The sequence below is a fragment of the Heterodontus francisci genome, chromosome 10, assembly GCF_036365525.1.
Source record: "Heterodontus francisci isolate sHetFra1 chromosome 10, sHetFra1.hap1, whole genome shotgun sequence".
Lineage (NCBI taxonomy): Eukaryota > Metazoa > Chordata > Chondrichthyes > Heterodontiformes > Heterodontidae > Heterodontus > Heterodontus francisci.
This window is the reverse complement of record NC_090380.1, coordinates 38789229-38810107: the sequence shown is the minus strand read 5'-3', so window position 1 is coordinate 38810107 and position 20879 is coordinate 38789229. Positions and strand designations below refer to the sequence as shown.

At 41.8% G+C, this 20879-nt stretch overlaps 1 protein-coding gene across 1 annotated transcript in view; it reads left to right on the top strand.

Annotated features, from left to right (window-relative positions):
* The window catches only part of frmpd4 (FERM and PDZ domain containing 4), a 703387-nt gene that overhangs the window by 614622 nt on the left and 67886 nt on the right, over positions 1 to 20879 (top strand). The window contains exons 6-7 of the mRNA XM_068039872.1: positions 6433 to 6537; positions 10421 to 10528. Coding sequence (XP_067895973.1) covers positions 6433 to 6537; positions 10421 to 10528 — 213 coding nt within the window. The remainder of the gene's footprint in view (positions 1 to 6432; positions 6538 to 10420; positions 10529 to 20879) is intronic.

Below are 20879 nucleotides of genomic sequence, written 5' to 3'. Positions count from 1 at the left end.
TGCACCTCTTGCTTCCCCCACTACCTTCCGTCAACGTAACCCCTTACCCCTTTCAAATACACAAGAACTGCAGCTTGGCCAAGCAGGGGTGCAGGAGCAAGAAATGGAAGAGAAAGAAGAAACTGATGATGAAGAAACACTGTCACTCGCCGTCAAACTCGCAGCCACCAGCACAAATACTGACACGGTGTGTACTTTAAAGGGTAGCTTAGAAGTGGCATCTGCTGGTGGCATGACACAAGGCATGAGTAGCCTGCAGCCAGGGCAGCAGAAAGGATAGTGCAGGTGTCAGCTCACTAGACAGGCACTAAGCCATGCACGAGAGTGATTAGTTCATTCATATAGTTGGTTTGGAATATTTGTTTTGTGGTGGCTTTTATTTCAGCATTGTGGCCAACAGAACACTGTGATGGTCAGTAACAGAGGGAAGGTAAGGTGTGGAAGTGTTGTTGAATTGGGATTGTGTTCACTAGTACTACAGTTGAATGAGCCAGTCATGAACAGTGCGCCTGAAAAGGGGATGTGCTGGTTGTCTCCTCCCTTCCTCCTCCTCCTCAGCCTCTTCATGCTGCTCAGCTGGTCACTGTATACCTGGTGGCAAGTGTTGTGCCTTCATGAGGGCGAGGTTGTGCAGGATGCAGCTGATCACGACGAATTGTCACGTGCACTCTAGAGAGTATTGCAGGGCTCCTTCAGAGCAGTTCAGGCAGCAGAAGCATTGCTTCAGCACCTTAATAGTCTACCTGATAATGTCATGTCCCGGTAGACTTCAGCAACTTCATAGGCAGCAACGGTAAATGGGCTTTTGCAGTAACACTGGATGCCAAGTGTAGTCCTGTTTTCTGATAAGCCCATTCGTACGAGCAATGTGGGTTTGTATGGCTGACTGTATGAATCTTCCCTTAACATTAACAAAGATTTGTGGCCAGAATATTCAAATCATGATGACTTTTCAATACATGAGCTAGCTGTTTTAGTCTTGTCAACAATGCTGTGAAATCGATCTGGCAGTGGTAACAGGATTAAATGCAGTGCTAGAACGCATTCAGAACTACTTTCTTCAATACAAACATGACAAGATATACTTGAGATTTGGCTTCAGAAATAAGTTCTCCAGAAGGTTTTTTGATAAATGCAAAGCACAATCTACTTGGTGAGCATTGTGGCAGAGATGTGAAAAGCTATATCCTTGGCTGTGCTCCAAAGAGTTCTGCAGCTTGTAATTGGTAGTGCAGTTATTTTCTTTAGTGGCATATACATGGTGCACTGAGACAGAAGTAAGTATACATTAATATCTCACTTATCCTTTCACTCATCTATCTGTGCTTCTGTCCACATACATACACATATATATTATACTTGGCTGTCCATCCATGTATTTCTTAGGTGCATTTCATAACAGTTGGGGGGGGGGCGTCGATTTTATTTTCCCTGTATCTCGCTCTTATCAATGAATCACGGTTATTAATAAAATGTATACAGAATTGCATAATTATATACAAACATACAAATTAGCAGGAGTAGGCCACTCAGCCCCTCGAGCCTGCTCAGCCATTCAATAAGATCATGGCTGATCTGATTGTAACCTCGACTCCACATTCCCACTTACCCTGATAACCTTTCACCCTCTTGCTTATCAAGAGTCTATCTACCTCTACCATAAAAATATTTAAACACTCTGCTTCCACTGCCTTTTGAGGAACAGAGTTCCGAAGACTCAGGACCCTCTGAGAGAAAAAAAATTCTCCTCATCTCTGTCTTAAATGGGCCACCCCTTATTCTTAAATAGTGACCCCTAGTTCTAGATTCTCCCACAAAGGGAAACATCCTTTCCTCATCCACCCTGTCAAGACTCCTCAGGATCTTATATGTTTCAATCAAGTCACCTCTTACTCTCTTAAACTTCAGCAAATACAAGCCTAGCTTGTCCAACCTTTCCTCATAAGACAACCCATCCATTCCAGGTATTTGTCTAGTAAACCTTCTCTGAATTGATTCCGCTGCATTTACATCCTTCCTTAAATAAGGCGACCAATACTGTACGCAGTACTCCAGATGTGCTCTCACCAATGCCATGTATAACTCAAGCATAACCTCCCTATTTTTGTATTCAATTCCCCTCGCAATAAACGATAACATTCTGTTAGCTTTCCTGATTACTTGCTGAATCTGCATACTAACCTTTTGTAATTCATGCACTATGACACCCAGATACCTCTGTGTCTCAGAGCTGTGCAATCTCTCACCATTTAGATAATATGCTTTTTTTATTCTTCCTGCCAAAATGGACAATTTCACATTTCCCCACATTATACTCCATTTGCCAGATCTTTGCCTACTCACTTAACCTATCTATATCCCTTTGTAGCCTCCTTATGTCCTCTTCACAACTTACTGTCCTATCTTTCTTTGTGTCATCAGCAAATTTAGAAACCATACCTTTGGTCCCTTCATTCAATTTATATAAATTGTAAAAGCCCCAGCACACATCCCTAAGGCACACCACTCATTATATCTTGCCAACCAGAAAATGACTCATTTATGCCTACTCTCTGCTTCCTGTTAAATAGCCAATCTTCTATTCATGACAATATGTTACCCCCTACACCATGAGCTTTTATTTTCTGCAATATCCTTTGATGTGGTACCTTATCAAATGCCTTCTGGAAATCTAAGTACAGTGCATCCACCAGTCCCTGTTATCTACAGCACGTTACTTCTTCAAAGAACTACAGTAAATTGGTTAAACATGATTTCCCTTTCACAAAACAATGTTGACTCTGCCTGATTACCTTGATTTTTTTCTAAGTGCCCTGCTATAATGTCTTTAATAATAGCTTCCAACATTTTCCCTAAGACAGATGTTAAGCTAGCTGGCCTGTAGTTTCCTGCTTTCTGTCTTCCTCCCTTTTTGAGTAAAGGAGTTACATTCACTATTTTCCAATCTAATGGAACCTTCCCCCGACTCTCGGGAATTTTGGAAAATTAAAACTAACGCATCAACTATCTTACTAGCCACTTCTTTTAGGACCCGGGGACTTGTCAGCCCGCAGCTCCAACAATTTTCTCAGTACCACTTCCCTTGTGATTGTAATTTTCTTGATTTCCTATTATATTATTGGAACAAGGTCTTTTTGATTTCTAAAGATAGCTAATGTTTATGGAAATATTATTTCATTTTGCAATAAGAAAACTAACTGCTTTTGAGGACTGTGAAATAAAATAATTACCACATCATTGGCACAAATGCCTGAAAGCATGCTATAGTCACTATAGCCAGTCATAGTTAAATATGGCCCAACTTTGCACTCAGATTAGTTGTGTGCTGTGGATGATTCTACTTCCTGAAGCTTATGGAATGTATAATTTATGTTTTAAATCTCATGGGCCTCAGAGTTAATGAATGTACAAAGTCTGAAAGGTCTCAGATATTAATCTGCACATAGACCTTCATAGGCCTCAGAGCTAGCCTGCTTATTAAAATTCACTGGCTACAGTTAATCTGTTTACAAAAGTAGAACATAAAGGCCCTGAAATTATGCTATGGGGGTGTTAATATATGACTGTTTAACTATTTGATTTGAAATTCCTCTCCCTGCTTTTTAACATATTTAAAATAAATGGGTTAATGTTTTTGCTAAAATAATGGAGAGGAATTTTAGACCAGCACGTTAAATAATTGGACATTAGCAACCCAGGGTGTAACTCTAGGCTCCCATTTATGTTGCTTGTATCACATCTTACAGGACTTGCTGTTACTTTGTATTCTCAAGCTTATGTATCTTCAGAAATTTAGCGCAACCTGTCAAATAATATATTTATTAATATTCTTCCAGTCATTTTTGGGCTCTTTCCCTCCATTTCTGCTGGGTTAAGTTAATCATTTGTGCAATCATTGTTCCAGTTTTAGACCTCTTATGAAAGCGAGACATTAAACAGGGTAGTGTGCTGTAAATTAGCCATATATCCAGCCTTCATCTCCAGCACAGTGTAGGATGATCTTGGATAAGTAGAGAAGGCATTCGTTTGATTTGCCTAGATAGAATGGAATTTGTATGAATACAAGAGGAGGTGTCACACCATTCTTTTCTCAATTAAATCAAATGGAGAAAAAGTTATATTAAAAAACCCCACTGGTAATGTTATTTTTGGATATGATTTATACATCCTCCATTAATATACATACCTTATCCCACCCTATTTTAAAATGATTTAACTTTCTTGAAGAAAGTGTAAAAGGTGCCTACCAATTTGATAGTTTTCTTGCTACCAAAACTCAAAAGTGGTGTTTGGGGCTCACCTAATTACTTCTTGGGCAAATGCACCACCTGGTGCTAGATAGATATCAGAAGGCCACTCCTTTGAGCCTTGGTCTGTGCTGAGTTGCACTGATTTCAGTTGGTTGGGGCACTACAGTTGGGTGATGGTTGATTTCGATGTTATTAGCCTGAGCTACTGCTTGTTGAAGTGGTTTAATTCATTGAAATTGAATGGCATAAAAGTAACAAATTTGTGCTAACAAAGCCAAGGAAACTTTAAGAAGCACATTAGCAAAAATTCTGTAGAGTAATAAAGCTAACAACAACTTATAGCACATTTAATGTAGTAAAATATCCCAAGATACTTCACAGGAGTGTTATCACAAAATTTGATAATGAGCCACGTAACAAGATATTAGTTCAGATGACCAAAAGCTTGGTCAAAGAGCTTAGTTTTAAGGGGTGACCTAAAGGCAGAAGGCTGAAGTTGTTTAGGGATAGAATTTCGGTGTTTAGAGCCTAGGCAGCTGAAGGCATGGCCGCCAGTGGTGGAGCAAATAAAATCGGGGATGCGCAAAAGGCCAGAATAGGATGAGCGCAGATCTCGGAGTTGGGGGTCTGGAGGATGTTACAGAGATAGAGAAGGGTGAGGCCATAGAGGGATTTGAACAAAAGGATGAGAATTTTAAAATCAAAGCATAGGTAAGATGGGTGAGCAGGACAGGGTGTGGATAGGCAGTAGAGTTTTGGATCAGCTCAAATTTATGGAGGGTGGTCGGTGAGAGGACGGTCAGGAAAGCATTGGAATAGTCTGTAAGTAACAAAGGTATGGATGAGGGCTACAGCACCAGATGGGCTGAGCAGGGGTGGAGGCAGATGTTACTGAAATGGAAGTAGGCAATCTTGGTGATAGAGAGGTTATGGGGTCAAAAGCTCATCTGAGGGTTAAATAAGATGTTAATTCAATTATTATTTTATTTTGAGATCATATGCACTTCAGAATGTTGTGAAACAGATTAGCTGATGTAATTCTTAAAATAAATCACTGAAACTGCAATAATACACACATGATGTTTTTAAGGTTCCTTATTTCTTGAGCTAACTTACCTACAATAAGTTGTGTTTGAAGTGGAAGTTATTTGCACAGATGCTTTCATCATTTTAGATGAAATCTTCAAGCACCGTATTGTCAAATTGCAGTGAAATCTGTTCAGTGCTGGCAGTCCTTGACTGTGTGACTAAAAATGAGGAAGTAATGTAGAATGAATGTCACTGCAGTTGGTAAACATTGCATACATTTGAGGATGTCAGCCTCATTCAGCAACATCGAAATGGTTCTGAAACACCTTAATGAGAAAAGCTTTCCATGGTTGAAATTAGAAAACTGACAAGGGAAGGATTTAGTAAATTGTAGGCTAATTGGCGACTGTCATCAAGAAATTGTTAATAGTTAGGATGTTGTTCTGAAGTCATTAATGATAAAACTGCCTTCACATGTATTATCATTCAGAGTACTCAATTTCCATAATGGATTTTAAAATACACCGTCATTTCCTCTCATGCAGCCTACAGAATTGGTACTGTGTGAATTGTTAACATTAAGTGAATTTGTGGAATTCGGCAACATATTTGGGCAGCAATAGTAGCATTGGCACTTGACACCAGGTTGGTGCAAATCATGCTCAATTCTCATTGATCTGCTGAGCTTAGCCGCCTTGTTGTGAGGTGATGCTGAACTAAGATCAGTTACTTCCCTATCAGAAGAGGTAAGGCAGAGGTGGTTGCTCAGGAGGGTGTGATGGGGAGTGGAGGAAATCAGAGGTGTTATCAAATTGTTCTTCTACACTCTTGGTGCAGGGGCTTTGGGACGAGTCACCCATCGGCCCACTAGAAGTGTAACCAGAAGGTAAGGAAACAGGATGAAACAACAAAAGAAAATCAGAATTTAAAATACAAACTTTAAAACAAAGCAGGATATGGAACATTTTTGTATTGACGGGAGTCCCTGAGTAAAATCTGACCTGAACAACTTGTTACATTTTTATGTTGCAATCAAAACACTCTGATAGACTGTAAGAGGGTTTGTAGTTGAACTAATACCACTTTGAGCACTCGAGCGGATTAATGGTACCATTAGCAATACCCAATGCCTGAATCTTGTTACATGTTTCAGTCTCCCAAGTCGGCCTTTATGAGCGCAGCCAAGAAGGCCAGATTGAAGTCCAACCCTGTGAAAGTTCGCTTCTCCGAGGAGGTCATCATAAATGGTCAGGTCCTGGTAAGTGGAGGCGAGCCAAATATGGTGCTTTCCGTAGATGTGTGATACATTAGCACCTGCCACTGAGATGGGCAGCTATGTGGCAGAGCATGTTGTTTGTTCGCTTTGTACCACCGAGTCTCTTGAATCTGGTTCCAGCACAGGCTGATGCTGAACTGCTAGGTATATAATGAATTTTGTCACCTCTTTCTTACTTCAGAGATTTTTATTACATAGAATTTATAACACAGAAACATGCCATTCAGACCATTTGGTCTGTACCGACATTTATGCTCTGCATGAGCTTCCTCCTGCTCAACTTCATCCCACCCTAGCAGGATATCTTTCAAATTTGAAATGTTTACAACCCCTGTAAAATATGTAACCTAGCAAAATAGATCAGATCAGTACTAAACATATTTGGAGATATTTAGTGAACGGTGACAAAGCTGGTGTGGGGCTTTAGTTCCCTGGAACCTGCGACATTGCTGCTACATATTAGAGTATGAATCAGCGAAGCATGCCCTTCAACATAAATCAATAGATAGCTTCCACATGAAATACTGTTCTCACACTGGTGACAGTGGTTAACAGTTTGTGCAGTGTGCCTTTGTTTGCAGAATTTGGGACACATTTTTATTCAATCAGAAGAATGTACTCTGTTGGGAGCAGAAAACCCTGAAGTCATAGTGTTATACAGCACAGAAACAGGCCTTCAGCCCATTGTGTCTGTGCCGGCCAAGGACCTATCTATTCTAATCCCATTTTACAGCACTTGGCCCATAGCCTTGTATGCTATAGCATTTTAAGTGCTCATCTAAATACTTCTAAAAGGTTGCGAGGGTCCTTACCTCTACCACCCCTTCATGCAGTGTGTTCCAGATTCCAACCACCCTCTGGGTGAAAATTTTTTTCCTCAAATCCCCTCTAAACCTCCTGCCCCTTACCTTAAATCTATGCCCCCTGGTTATTGATCCTTCCGCTAAGGGAAAAAGTTTCTTCCTATCTATCCTATCAATGCCCCTCATAATTTTCTATCCCTCAATCAGGTCCCCCCTCAGCCTTCTCTGCTCTAAAGAAAACAACCCTAGCCTATCCAGTCTCTCTTCATAATTGAAATGCTCCAGCCCAGGCAACATCCTGGTGAATCTCCTCTGCACTCTCTCCAGTGCAATCACATCCTTCCTATAGTGTGGTGACCAGAACTTTACACAATATTCCTGCTGTGGCCTAACTAGCGTTTTATACAGCTCCATCATAACCTCCCTGCTTTTATATTCTATGCCCTGGCTAATAAAGGCAAGTATCCCATATGCCTTCCTAACCACCTTATCTACCTGTGCTGCTGCCTTCAGTGATCTATGGACAAGTACACCAAGGTCCTTCTGACCCTCTGTACTTCCTAGGGTCCTACCATCCATTGTATATTGAAGTTGAAGTAGAGCCACTCATTAGTCAATGGTGAGATTTGACTGCAAGGAAAGGGATGCTTGTCATCCTCACTAAAATTTAGATGTTTATACTGAAATCATGTCATCGTATGTGCTGAAACTGAGATTGTAAAATCGAAAGGTCCCATTTAGCCAACATTAATAATGTCAACATTATAGGCTAAAATTTGCAATATACTGCAACCAGTGCAGAGCTTTGTGTGGCAGGAGAACATATTGGAAATTTGAGCATGGAGGGTCATGTGCCTGTTTCACAGCCCACACACTTTTCTATTCATTAACCTAATAAAACCAAATGGGTGGGAAACCGTGTGGGCCACAGTTTGGAGCACTGATCTCATATTCCTGTTATGCACATCCATCACATCAAACTCCGCACGAGGAGCAGTAAGTTAAATGTATTCCAATATACTGTTCCATTTTATATATTAAATTTGTTAAGATTATACTCAATAATATTCCTTTATGTCACAGAGTCTTCTAACAATTGGAAATTAATGGATGGATTTAAAAACAACAACAGCCATTAAGGGGACAAATTACTTCTCTTCACTCTATGATTCTGTTGATGTATAAAAATTGGCAAGATTATGCTGCAGGCCAGGGAAGCAGGTTACAATCAAACCAACAGCCTTGCTCCATTTTGTCACTGATAGATCAGCTGATTTGTACAGCACTGCTTCTAAAAATGAAGGATGAGACAGAGCTTGGGAGACCATCTGCTAATGCTAACTGTGTACCCTCTAATAACATACTGCCAGTCTACAGTAGTACCCTGCTAGGCCCTGACTCAGATACCGACTCTGCATCCCCCAACCCCCAAACTCAAAAAGATCAACATTACAAAATTTCCTACCCGACATTTCCGTTTCATTTTCAGCTTTGGCCTCAAGATTAGTTGTGCTTCCTCCCCAGTCCAACTTCAGGATTCAGGAATGGCTGTTTTTAACCTCCCTGTTTAGCTTTAGGGTTTGCTACAATCACATCCCACTTGAACTGGGGTGCTTCTTCACGCTCTGGCATTGGATCTTGTTTTTGTGCACAACATCAGGCCCAACTCTGTCAACCAACCTTTGGACACCACTGGCTCCTGTTCCATTCCCCAGTCCTTCCCTTCCTCCCTAGAACTCGAGTCTCCCTGCTATCAGCATGCATTTCAGTACATGGTTCCTGGATCTTGCAGAACTAATCAGGACCCCAATTCTGGATCTATTGCAACATCAATTTGAAACCCATCGGGCCTAGATACAAGGGGCTGAATTTTACGTCACCCCAGCAGGTCGGATGGTGGCATGGGGTGGCGTAAAATTGAGCGGGAGGCTCCGGGAGGCCACCCGCCCCACTCCCGCTTCTGGTCCGATTTTACAGCGGTCAGGCGGGGGTGGGGTGGGGGGGGACAGGAACGGCCCGCCCGAAGCCAATCAAGGCCCTTAAGTGGCCACTTAACAGTCTCTCTGAGGCTAAGAGTTGCCGGCCCGATGATTGGCCAGCAGCTTAATGAAGCGGGACTTACTCCCTCAAGCGGGTGGAAGTCCCACCTCAGGACAATTAAAGCCTGGGGATCCGTAAAATGCGGGATGGATCCCCCGGGTTAGGCGGAAGCGGGTTCACCACCGACTTCTACGTCGGTCGCGAATTCCCGTCCGCCTAAGGTAAAATCTAGCCCAAGGTCCTTATTCCAGATCCATCAGTCCAGTTCCCAGCCTTTCGTCCCTTACCTCTTGCAGCTCTGTCCTATTCCAGACCACAGCTCAAATCCTGTCTTGGGCATCGATCGCTGTTTCATTTATAATGCAGCTATTACAATACGTCCCATCTGGACCAGATCCCCATCAACAACTAGGTACATTTTCTTTCTCATCTTGGTGCATGCCTTAGCCTTTAAAAGCTGCAAAATGTACACTTTCAGTAAATCAGGAAAGGAACATTAATAGGCTGCGTAAAGATACAGTGGGAAACAAATAATCGAGCAGACAAAGGAGAGTACCGATTACAGTAGGAGCAAGACACAAGGAGTGGACCAAACAAACAACAAAGTACAGGCAATGAGAAAAAGTGAGTGACAGTCAAACAGAGAGCGAGAAAACAAACAAAGCCAGAAAGAAGGACACTGAAAGAGTAAGAGTGGGAGAGAAACCAAGAAATAAAGAAAGTTACAATTTCAATTTTTTCCACTTTGAGCAATCACACAGGAGATCAACTTGTGCTTATTTAATTTTTCACATACAGGAATCTGTCTGATTTCTGGCAGAAATAGCTCTTACTCAAATTATTTTCTTTAAATTTATGATGAAAGAATATTTCTAAACTGGAAGAGGTTTAATGTAAGGAGCATTTCACAGTTCAATTTCCTTGCTGTACATGAGGAGAAAATGTAATTATGTATGCTACAGAAATGCCACTGCAGTCCTGAAAAGGTTAGATTGTAATGTGCCTGTCTTGTCTATTCACAGGATACTGTCAAAGACAATTCCCTCCTGTTTATGCCCAACGTATTGAAAGTTTACCTTGAGAATGGACAAACTAAATCTTTCCGATTTGACAACAGCACAACAATGAAGGTAAGTCTTCACCCTACAGTAAACAGTACATTCAGGCAGGGTTGAGTCTTTGCTTTCCAATAGCTATGCAGATATAGGACTTGACTGCATCAAAATATTTAGGTTCTCAGGCATTTTAGAACAACCTGTCCCATGTTCTAACACTGTACTGTTGAATTTGTATGACTAAACCTCTTATTGAACTATATAAATATTGGCAGGCCTCTTTAGTAGCCTGTACCTTTTGAGCTGAGACATTTCCAATTCCAGGTCAGTACAAGTTGCTCCAAAATACTTGTGTTTGTCATTGCCATGGCAGAAATGTGTGACTGTTCTTGTTCTTTCCTTCTGCAAACCAAAATACAGTTTGTCAAGGCAATGCCTCAAGTTCAATTTTATTCCACCTTTTTAAGGAGCTGCTTAATTTGCTGAATAGCACTTTAAAAAAATAGTGGGGAAGGCTGGAAGGGAACGAATACAGCATTAAAGGGCAAAAACAATAAAATGATATATATGGCCTGCCAGAAAATGTAACATTCTGTTATTCGCAGACTTCCTGTTAAGCTGACTGTTGAGTATTGCTGCTGAAACTAGAATGCCAAGTCAGAGTGTGTCTGACTCTAATCCATCCAACTTGGAGACCAGTAAGAGCAGAATATTGGTTCTGTCACTGTTGCATGATGGGTTTTCTCTATGGTTTTTTCATATTCAGAGATGAAGATATACTGGGAGGATGCGATGTTGTGTCAAGCACTTTCAGTAGAGGTTTTGTGACTGCAAATCTTTTAGTAATTCAACCTTGTTGCTACAGTTGTGCATAAAATAAACTGAAATAAATTTAATCCAAACACTGTAGTAATGAATAGTACATGATGTGCTTGTATCTAAATATATCATGACATGAAGGCCAAAGCCTATATTTCTGAATATCTTTCTCCAGCTGAGTACTGGGTTTGCATGCTTCCATCGATGAAAGATGATGGACATGCAGCAAACAATCCATTTAAGTGGGGTGTCTTCTCTTGGTGCACCTTTGCTGAAGGCTGTGAAGGCCAATCCTTGAGAGGCAGGTTCTGCCACAAGTGCTGCACATGAAGCTGCCAAGTTGTTGTTTTTGACGTTGACGCCTGTTGCCAAGCTGCTGTAGCAACTGGTCATCGAGGTAGTGCACACCAGTCCACAGGATGTGTCACCATTTCCCTCTTTCACCAGCTAGTGACCAGCTGTCATGCTTGCAAGCATCCTTGAAGTGGAGTTTTGGGTGCCTCGCTAGTCGTCTGGCCCCAGCTACCTCATCATACAGAAGGTCCTTGGTTATGCGACCATCTTCCATCCTGCGGGACGTGTCCGATCCACCGAAGTTGCCTCTGTTTGATTAGTGCCAACACACTTGGGAGCTCTGCCTTTGAGAGGATTGCCACATTTGTGATTTTGTCCTGCCAAGATATACCCATAATGCACCACAGACAGCGAAGATGGGAATAATTGAGCTTCTTTTCCTGGTAGCTGTAAGTCGCCCATGTTTCACAGCCATATAGAAAGGTGCTGAGAATACAGGCCTTATAAACTATCAGCTTGGTCCTAAGGGTCAGCTTGGTGTTATCACATGTGTGTTTCATGAGCCAGCCAAAGTTGGTAGCTGTTTTCCCTATGTGCGTATTGAGCTCTGCATCAAGTGACAGATTATCTGTCACCGTGGACCCAAGGTAGCAGAATTTGCTAACCACTTCCAGTGGAGTGTTATTTAATGTGATCGAGGGGAGCAGAGGTGCAATATCATGTTCCTGACCACAGTTTTCTTGATGTTTATGGTCAAGGAGAACAAGTTACAGGCATGGGGAGAGACAGTCCATGAGTCTTTGTTGCTGAGTTTCCATGTGAGCGACTAGCACAAGCGTCATCAGCCTAGAGGAGTTCTCTGATTAGGACGCAATATGTTTTTGTCTTTGCTTTCAGTCTTGATAGGTTGTACAGCTTTCTGCAGCTGAGCACTATTTTCTTCCTATTCTATCCTTCCTTTCTGGGTATGACATGGCTCAGTAGGTACTGGAACCTCTCTGGTACTCATCCAAATGACCATTCTATGTGTGTGAGCCTAAATGGTGAGTACTGGCAGACTATTATGTAATGTATATAGTAAGCGGGTAGTAAGAGGTGAGGAGGGGCCTGTTGGGGACAAAGAAGGTGATACATACTTAGAGGTGCAGGGCAAGTCTAGAATACTTAAATGAGTATTTTGTATTGGTGTTTACTCAGGAAAAGGATGCTGACAAAATACCAGTAAAAGCGGAGATGGTAGAGATAATAGATCAGGTGAAAATTGATAGGCAGATGTACTGGAAAGGCTGGCTATGCTTAAAGTGGTTACCTTGCCTGGTTGGATGGCTTGCATCCGAGTTTGCTAAAGGAATTGGGGGTGGAGATAGCAGAAAGGCTTGCCATAATCTTCCAATCTTCCCTAGATATGGAGGAGGTGCCAGATGATTGGAGAGTGGCATATGTGACACCTTCATTCAAGAAAGGATGCAAGGTCAGTTCTAGTAACTACAGGCCAGTCAGTTTAATATCTGTGGTGGGTAAGGTTTTAGAAAAAAAAAATCAGGGAAAAAAATCAACAGGCACTTGGAGAGATTTGAGTTAATTAGGGAGAGCCAGCACAGATTTGTGAAAGGCAGATTGTGTCTGACTAATCTATATGATTTTTTTGATGAAGTAACAGAGAAGGTTGATGAAGGGAAAGCAATGGATATTGTCTATATGAATTGTTATGACCAGGTGAGAAAGGTGTCTAGGGGTCCCTTTCAGCCTTTACCTTGTCTTACTTTAACAGGGTTTTGTGTTAAACACACTGTGTTTTGAGCTCCCCCCTTGGTGAATCCTCGCTCACCATTTTCCAATTACAAGGCAAAGAAATGAACACAAACAGGCTTTCTTAGGTTTAAAGAAGAAAAGTGAAATTTATTAAAACTTAAACTCTAATTTGGTTAATGCCTACGGATACACACCGCGCCCCACGCTAGTATGCGTACGTGATACGAACATGCAAATAGAAACAGAAAAGAGCAGAAGAAAAATAGTGGAGAGGTTTGAGGCAATCTCTGAAGAGGGGATTTTGTTACTGTGCTTCGTGTTCGCTGTAGTCCTTGCTTGTAGGTAGATCTTGCTTTTCATTGGTTTTCATCCAGTATTCTTAAACCTTGTTCACTGGGTTCATATGTCTTCAATGGATTCCAAAGCTGGTGAGAAAGAGATGAGCAGCAAAGAGGAGAGAGGTGGCGGCAAGCCAGCCACGAGAGGCCTTTTCAAGTCGAGGAGCAAACAGCTTTCTACCTTCTAAAAACTCTGTGGCAAGTTCAAATTCAAAAAACTCAGGTTGCCCAGCAGGTTAGTCATATGACTAGGGGGGATGTGACCACATCTGTTTGTGTATTCGGCCATATTGGCAGTCAACCTGGAATGTGAGCTCCTCTACCTTCAATGTCTGGTAATCAAAAGTCCATTGTGGATTGAATGTGTCAGGAAATGGTGTTTTGTCCCTTTTAGACACTGTCTGTAAATATGCAAATGTCTTTCCAGTCAAGGGTCTGGCGTTGCTTTCTTTTAAAAAAACAAGTTCTTTCTTTACTCCAGTAATGGTTTAAAAATCAATGTTCACGTGGCGAAATTAAAGTGCCTCATTCTTGGCATGTGGGGGCCTGCATGACGGAAACTTAAGAAAGCCTTTGATAAAGTACCACATCAAAGGCTGGTTGCCAAAATTGAGGTTCATGGAACAGGATCAGTGTCAGTTTGATTTAAAAAAATTGGCTTATGGACACAAAACATTGAGTCTTGGTAAATGGTTGTTTTTCAGACTGGAGGATGGTAGACAGTGGTGTTCCTCAAGGGTCAGTGCTAGGACCACTACTTTTTTGATATACATAAATGACTTAGATATTGGAATTCAACGCAAAATTTCAAAATTTGCCAATGATACAAAACTTGGAGTTGTGGCAGACAATAAGGATGATACCTATCAACTGCAATAGGATATAGATAAGTTCGCAGAATGGGCAGACAAGTGGCAGATGGAATTTAATACAGAGAAATGTGAGTTGATGCATTTTGGCTAAAGGGACAGATAGAGAGGCAAATAGATGCTCAATGTTTAAAGAGTAAACAGGGACAGAGGGACCTGGGATTTCATGTGCATCAATTTTTGAAGGTGGCAAGACATATAGACAGAATGGTTAGGAAAGCATATAGGATCTTGGGCTTCATAAGTAGAAATATTGAGTACAAAAGCAGGAAAGTTATGCTAAACCTTTATAGAGCTCTGGTTAGGCCACAACTAGAGTATTGCGTCCAGTTCTGGTCACCACACTTTAGGAAGGATGTGAGAGTCCTTGAGAGGAGATTTACTAGAATGATTCCAGGGATGAGGGATTTTAGCTACAAGGTTAAATTGGAGAACCTGGGATTGTTCTCCTTGGAGCAAAGGAGATTGAGGGGAGAGTTGATAGAGATGTACAAGATTATGATAGGTTTGGATAAGGTAGACAAAGAAAAGCTGTTCCTGTTAGCTGATGGTACAAGGACTAGGGGACACAGATTTAAGGTTTTGGTAGGAGATGCAGAGGGCATGTAAGGAAGAATTTTTTATGCAGCAGGTGATAATGATCTGGAATTCGTCTCTGGTGGAAGCGGAGACAATGAAGGATTTCAAAAGGAAATTGGATAACCCTTGAGGTAAATAAACTTACAGGGATATGGCGATAGAGCCAGGGAATGGGACTGATTGGATTGCTCTATAGAGAAGCAGCTGTATGGGCTGAATGGTCTCCTGCTATGCAGTTATGACTCTATTATATCGTGGGAAGCAACACAGCCAAACCTAACCATAAGCTTATTGACATCCACACACATGCCCTTTCCAGCAGCTGCCACTGGACTGTGATCAGGACCAAGAACTCTGACTGATTTCCGTCCCTGCCTCCTGCCCCCTGCCCCACCTGCACTCCTACCCACCCCCAACCCACCTCCTTAGCCCAGGGTGTAACTGCCATGCATCAGCTAACTCAGCACAGAGGAAGGAATATTCTGAGCGTGCAACCTTCCCTGGGACAGTGTATTTACCAATCAAGCCCTCATTCTGTGTAGGCAGTATACCTTGCCGTCTGGCCATGCAAGCTCAGTCCATGAATACAAAGTTTTAAATAACCTTTGTGATCATTGTGACTTAGAATTTCACCCCTAATTGTTCTTTAAGGTCATCACTGCAATTAACACAACAAATGATTGACGCATTGTTTGTTGCAGCTTTACTTAATTAAGGCTAAATTGACAAGGTTTTGTAAAAACTGGGCACTGACAGACTGCTGAAATGATTCACCAGCAATCATCCTTAACTACAAACTCAATGAGTTAAGGCTTTTGGTTGTCTTTCATCCTACCGATTGCACCAAAATTCATTCACCTTGTTGCATATTTAGCACTGTAAGTGAAAATATTAACTTACTCCTGACATTTAGCCAGATAGTAGACATAAAGACAGAAAATGCTGGAAATACTCAGCATGTCTGGCAGCATCTGTAGAGATAGAAACAGAGTTAACATTCCAGATCACTGTGGTTCTGATGAAAGGTCAGCAGTCTTTCTCCACAGATGCTGCCAGACCTGCTGAGTATTTCCAGCATTTTCTGTCTTTATTTCAGATTTCCAGAATCCACAATATTTTGCTCTTGTAGCCAGATAGCGGTATCGGCTTGGCTCCGCTGGTAATATTCTTGCTTCCAGGTCAGAAGTTTGTGTATTGAAGCTCACTGTGAATTCAAGCATGTATCTTAAGGTTGACACTTCATTGTCGGATATGCTCTCTTTTGGATGAAACATTAAACCAGGTCGCTGTCAGCCGACTCTGTTAGCTATAAAATCGTGGTAGAGGCAGGTTTACTTAGATATAAACTGCACTGCAGTCAACACAGTAATGCCTCCATCCCTTAGCACTATTTGAAGAAGAACAGAGGTGTTCTTTCAGTAGTCTTGCCAATACCTTTCTCTCTCAACTACTGCCACTAAAAACAGAATAACTGATTCTCCATCTCAAAACTGTTTGTGGGACTTGCTGTGTGCATATTGGTTCTTGAATGTGGCTACATGTAAATGTGTCTCGAAAGTAATTCATTGGTTGTAATCTACTTTAGAACATCAGCACGGTTTTGTGACGGGTAGGTCGTGCCTCACAAACCTTATTGAGTTTTTCGAGAAGGTGACCAAACAGGTGGATGAGGGTAAAGCAGTGGATGTGGTGTATATGGATTTCAGTAAGGCGTTTGATAAGGTTCCCCACGGTAGGCTATTGCAGAAAATACGGAAGTATGGGGTTGAAGGTGATTTAGAGCTTTGGATCAGAAATTGGCTAGCTGAAAGAAGACAGAGGGTGGTGGTTGATGGCAAATGTTCATCCTGGAGTTTAGTTACTAGTGGTGTACCGCAAGGATCTGTTTTGGGGCCACTGCTGTTTGTCATTTTTATAAATGACCTGGAAGAGGGTGTAGAAGGGTGGGTTAGTAAATTTGCGGATGACACTAAGGTCGGTGGAGTTGTGGATAGTGCCGAAGGATGTTGTAGGGTACAGAGGGACATAGATAGGCTGCAGAGCTGGGCTGAGAGATGGCAAATGGAGTTTAATGCGGAAAAGTGTGAGGTGATTCACTTTGGAAGGAGTAACAGGAATGCAGAGTACTGGGCTAATGGGAAGATTCTTGGTAGTGTAGATGAACAGAGAGATCTTGGTGTCCAGGTACATAAATCCCTGAAGGTTGCTACCCAGGTTAATAGGGCTGTTAAGAAGGCATATGGTGTGTTAGCTTTTATTAGTAGGGGGATCGAGTTTCGGAGCCACGAGGTCATGCTGCAGCTGTACAAAACTCTGGTGAGACCACACCTGGAGTATTGCGTGCAGTTCTGGTCACCGCATTATAGGAAGGATGTGGAAGCTTTGGAAAGGGTGCAGAGGAGATTTACTAGGATGTTGCCTGGTATGGAGGTAAGGTCTTACGAGGAAAGGCTGAGGGACTTGAGGTTTTTTTCATTGGAGAGAAGGAGGAGGAGAGGTGACTTAATAGAGACATATAAGATAATCAGAGGGTTAGATAGGGTGGATAGTGAGAGTCTTTTTCCTCGGATGGTGATGGCAAACACGAGGGGACATAGCTTTAAGTTGAGGGGTGATAGATATAGGACAGATGTCAGAGGTAGTTTCTTTACTCAGAGTAGTAGGGGCGTGGAACGCCCTGCCTGCAGCAGTAGTAGACTCACCAACTTTAAGGGCATTTAAGTGGTCATTGGATAGACGTATGGATGAAAATGGAATAGTGTAGGTCAGATGGTTTCACAGGTCGGCGCAACATTGAGGGCCGAAGGGCCTGTACTGCGCTGTAATGTTCTAATTCTAATTCTAATCTTGGGGATTTGATAAGATGCTACATAAATGCAAGCTCTTTCTTCATACAACACATCAAATGAGCCAAGCTGACACTGGTACTATGACAGTAAGGCACTAAGTATATAGCCTTAATTAACTAAAACCCAAACAAACAGTGTGTCAATCTTGTATTGTGTCAGCTGCAATGGTCAGACTTTACATGGTGGTGACCTTAAAGCAAGCAACGCTTTTATGCTGGTAACTTGGAATTATTTGTATAATTAATCCCCATCTTTAGTAAACATTTTTTTGTCATTTAATTTAATATCAATTATCTTAAGTAACTTTGATTTTCAGAATGGTGTCAGGAAGTTATGTCTGCTACATTGCCAACAGGCAACAAATGTGCTTTGTTTTGGATTCCCCTTTCTCTGATTTTTCTCTTCTGGCTCCTTCTCTTCTGAAGGCAACAATAGGAACTGGCTCAGTGGGATGTAGTGTCTATTCTTCGTAGATGTGCCTAGGCATTAAGTGTTTACAGTCTATTTGTGCATGGTGGGCATAGCTGATCCTAATCCTGCCCTTACCCAGTGTACAAATTGAGTGGCCAGCAAAATTGGGAACATTGGTTGGTTTTTCTATGCCAGGCATTAAGTTGAATCTAAATCACAGCAGCTTCGCCATTGCCTGACTGTGATAGTCTAATTCATAATAGACTACGCCCCAAAGCTGATTCAGTGCCATGTCATATGATGCATTTACCCCACTGAACTATCAGGTTTTTCTTATGGTGTGAATCCTGTCCTCATTGAGTTGAGGAATATAAATGTCAGAAAATGATTATTTCCCCCATCCCACATCTGATGTGGTGCAGGTCCCATACAGAGCTATCCTACGTCCACCCTGCTCAATAATGTGCTTATAGCAGGCGTATTATTGTTAACACATTTAGCCCACTCTAAGCATTGGACAGTGTACAATCTTTACAGGGACGAAGAGCTTCCTTGCTACCAGAGGACTGAGAGCAGTGAATGGGCACATACGCTTGTTACTGAAGCCAGGCACTGCTCCACACCCATTTGTTTAAGCTTCTACCCTTCACAGAATGTGAGATTCTCTCTCGAATCGTCCCTCTAAGACTGACCGCTTTGTTCATGTCTAATGTTGGAAGCAATGCCGCCTCATACAACTACCAGCTGATCAGTGAACTTTACAACCCTGATGGCCATCAAATCCACCATAATAAAATCCACTGAAACCTTAAAGAAAATAAAGGTACAAGCACAGAATGATCCATGGAGGGATTTAAATACAAATATGCTAATGAGGTGGGAGTAGTTTATTGAATTGCCAGAAATAGGCAATGTGCTTAATGTGTGATAAGCAGTGCCTTTGTAATTGACTGCTATGGTGGTGACAAATGATCAGCACTATTTGCCCAATATCGGCAGCTACCCATGATAAGCATGGATAGTGTAAATGGTGGGGACTATACTTTAGGTCTAATACAAAAGAGCTTGATTACTCCATCATGTAAGCCACAAAGAAATGTTTTGCCGTGCACTATATAGTAATCTCCATGGCAACATTCAGCAATATTATTCTTGATAAATATAAAAGAACACTCAAAATGGCAGGAAAATGTAGTAAGAAAATAGTGGCTGAAAGAAGTTGTGCAGATGATTATGTCGAGCAGTTATAAATGTATTTTACTTTAGGCCTTGCAATTATACCAAGCAATTACACCACGTCTTGCCAGATCTTTTTGGTCCTGCTTGGCCAGAGTGACCACCACATACGTGTTCTCAGTTTTATATTTGATACTGAGTGCTGAGCTCTGCTGTGTGGCACAGACATGTTGTACCAATTCCTCTCACTTACTTCCCTGGAACAATAGGTCTTACCTGAGAGCAGATGTACAATACATTCACACAGTTTTCTGATCCTGCTATTTGCGCACAAAAGGAAGGAAACCCATATGGTTGGATTTACGTAGTGTAAAATCACCTTGACATTTCCAATTCCAGAAATTTTCACCAGCAAGCCTCCCAATTAACACTAAACCTTGAGGTTTAACATCACAAAGAACTCAATTGAGATGCGTTAAACTCACTTAAGGTCCTAAAGGTCGAGGAAAGGAGGTTTTGATCCAAAAATCTGGGCTGGAGTCAACCCAGGCCCTAGAGGTGAGAGGGCAATTAAGCATCCTGTTACCTCAATAGATGTATATGCAAGGTGCTGTCTTTCTGCTACAGTCTGATGCCTTGAAATGTAACGTCCATTAAGAGTTAGTGGGTAGAGGAGTTGCACACACCCACATTTGGGTCGATTTTAATATCAGGTGGGAGGGGGAAAAGAGCTCACGCACCATATGTGCCTGAACTCACTATTGAGAGGTCTGAGCCGTTTTGTGGCCTGGTTCTCATCTCAATATCAATGGTGAGTTGTGAGTGTGAATCCAGTGGTGGGAAAGGTTGCAAACTGGCTATCGGACTGCAAGGTTTTTATGAAAGCCAGGAGGAGCATTCAATCTCTTAAAGTAACAGAAACCGACCATTTTTTGAGCAGCCTGCAAGCAGTCTCTTTAAGACAGCACTTGGCGGAGCGTGTCTGCAGTAAAAATGTTGGTTGAAGCAGAGTGTGCAGATATTTTGTCAAGAAATTCTAAACGTATCTTACCTCAGGACTTACAATTACACCAAGCAAACATTAACCTATAAACATTTAATGGCGTTGGTTTTGAAGGTCTCTGCCCCAATGGCAACCAAGAAATGGTGTCCTGAGAAACTGAAATTTACAGTGATATTGTGTATTTTCTATTTGACTCGGCCTATATTCACTGGAGTTTAGAAGAATGAGAGGGGATCTCATAGAAACCTATAAAATTCTAACAGGACTAGACAGACAAGATGCAGGGAGGATGTTCCCGATGGCTGGGAAGTCCAGAACCAGGGGTCACAGTCTCAG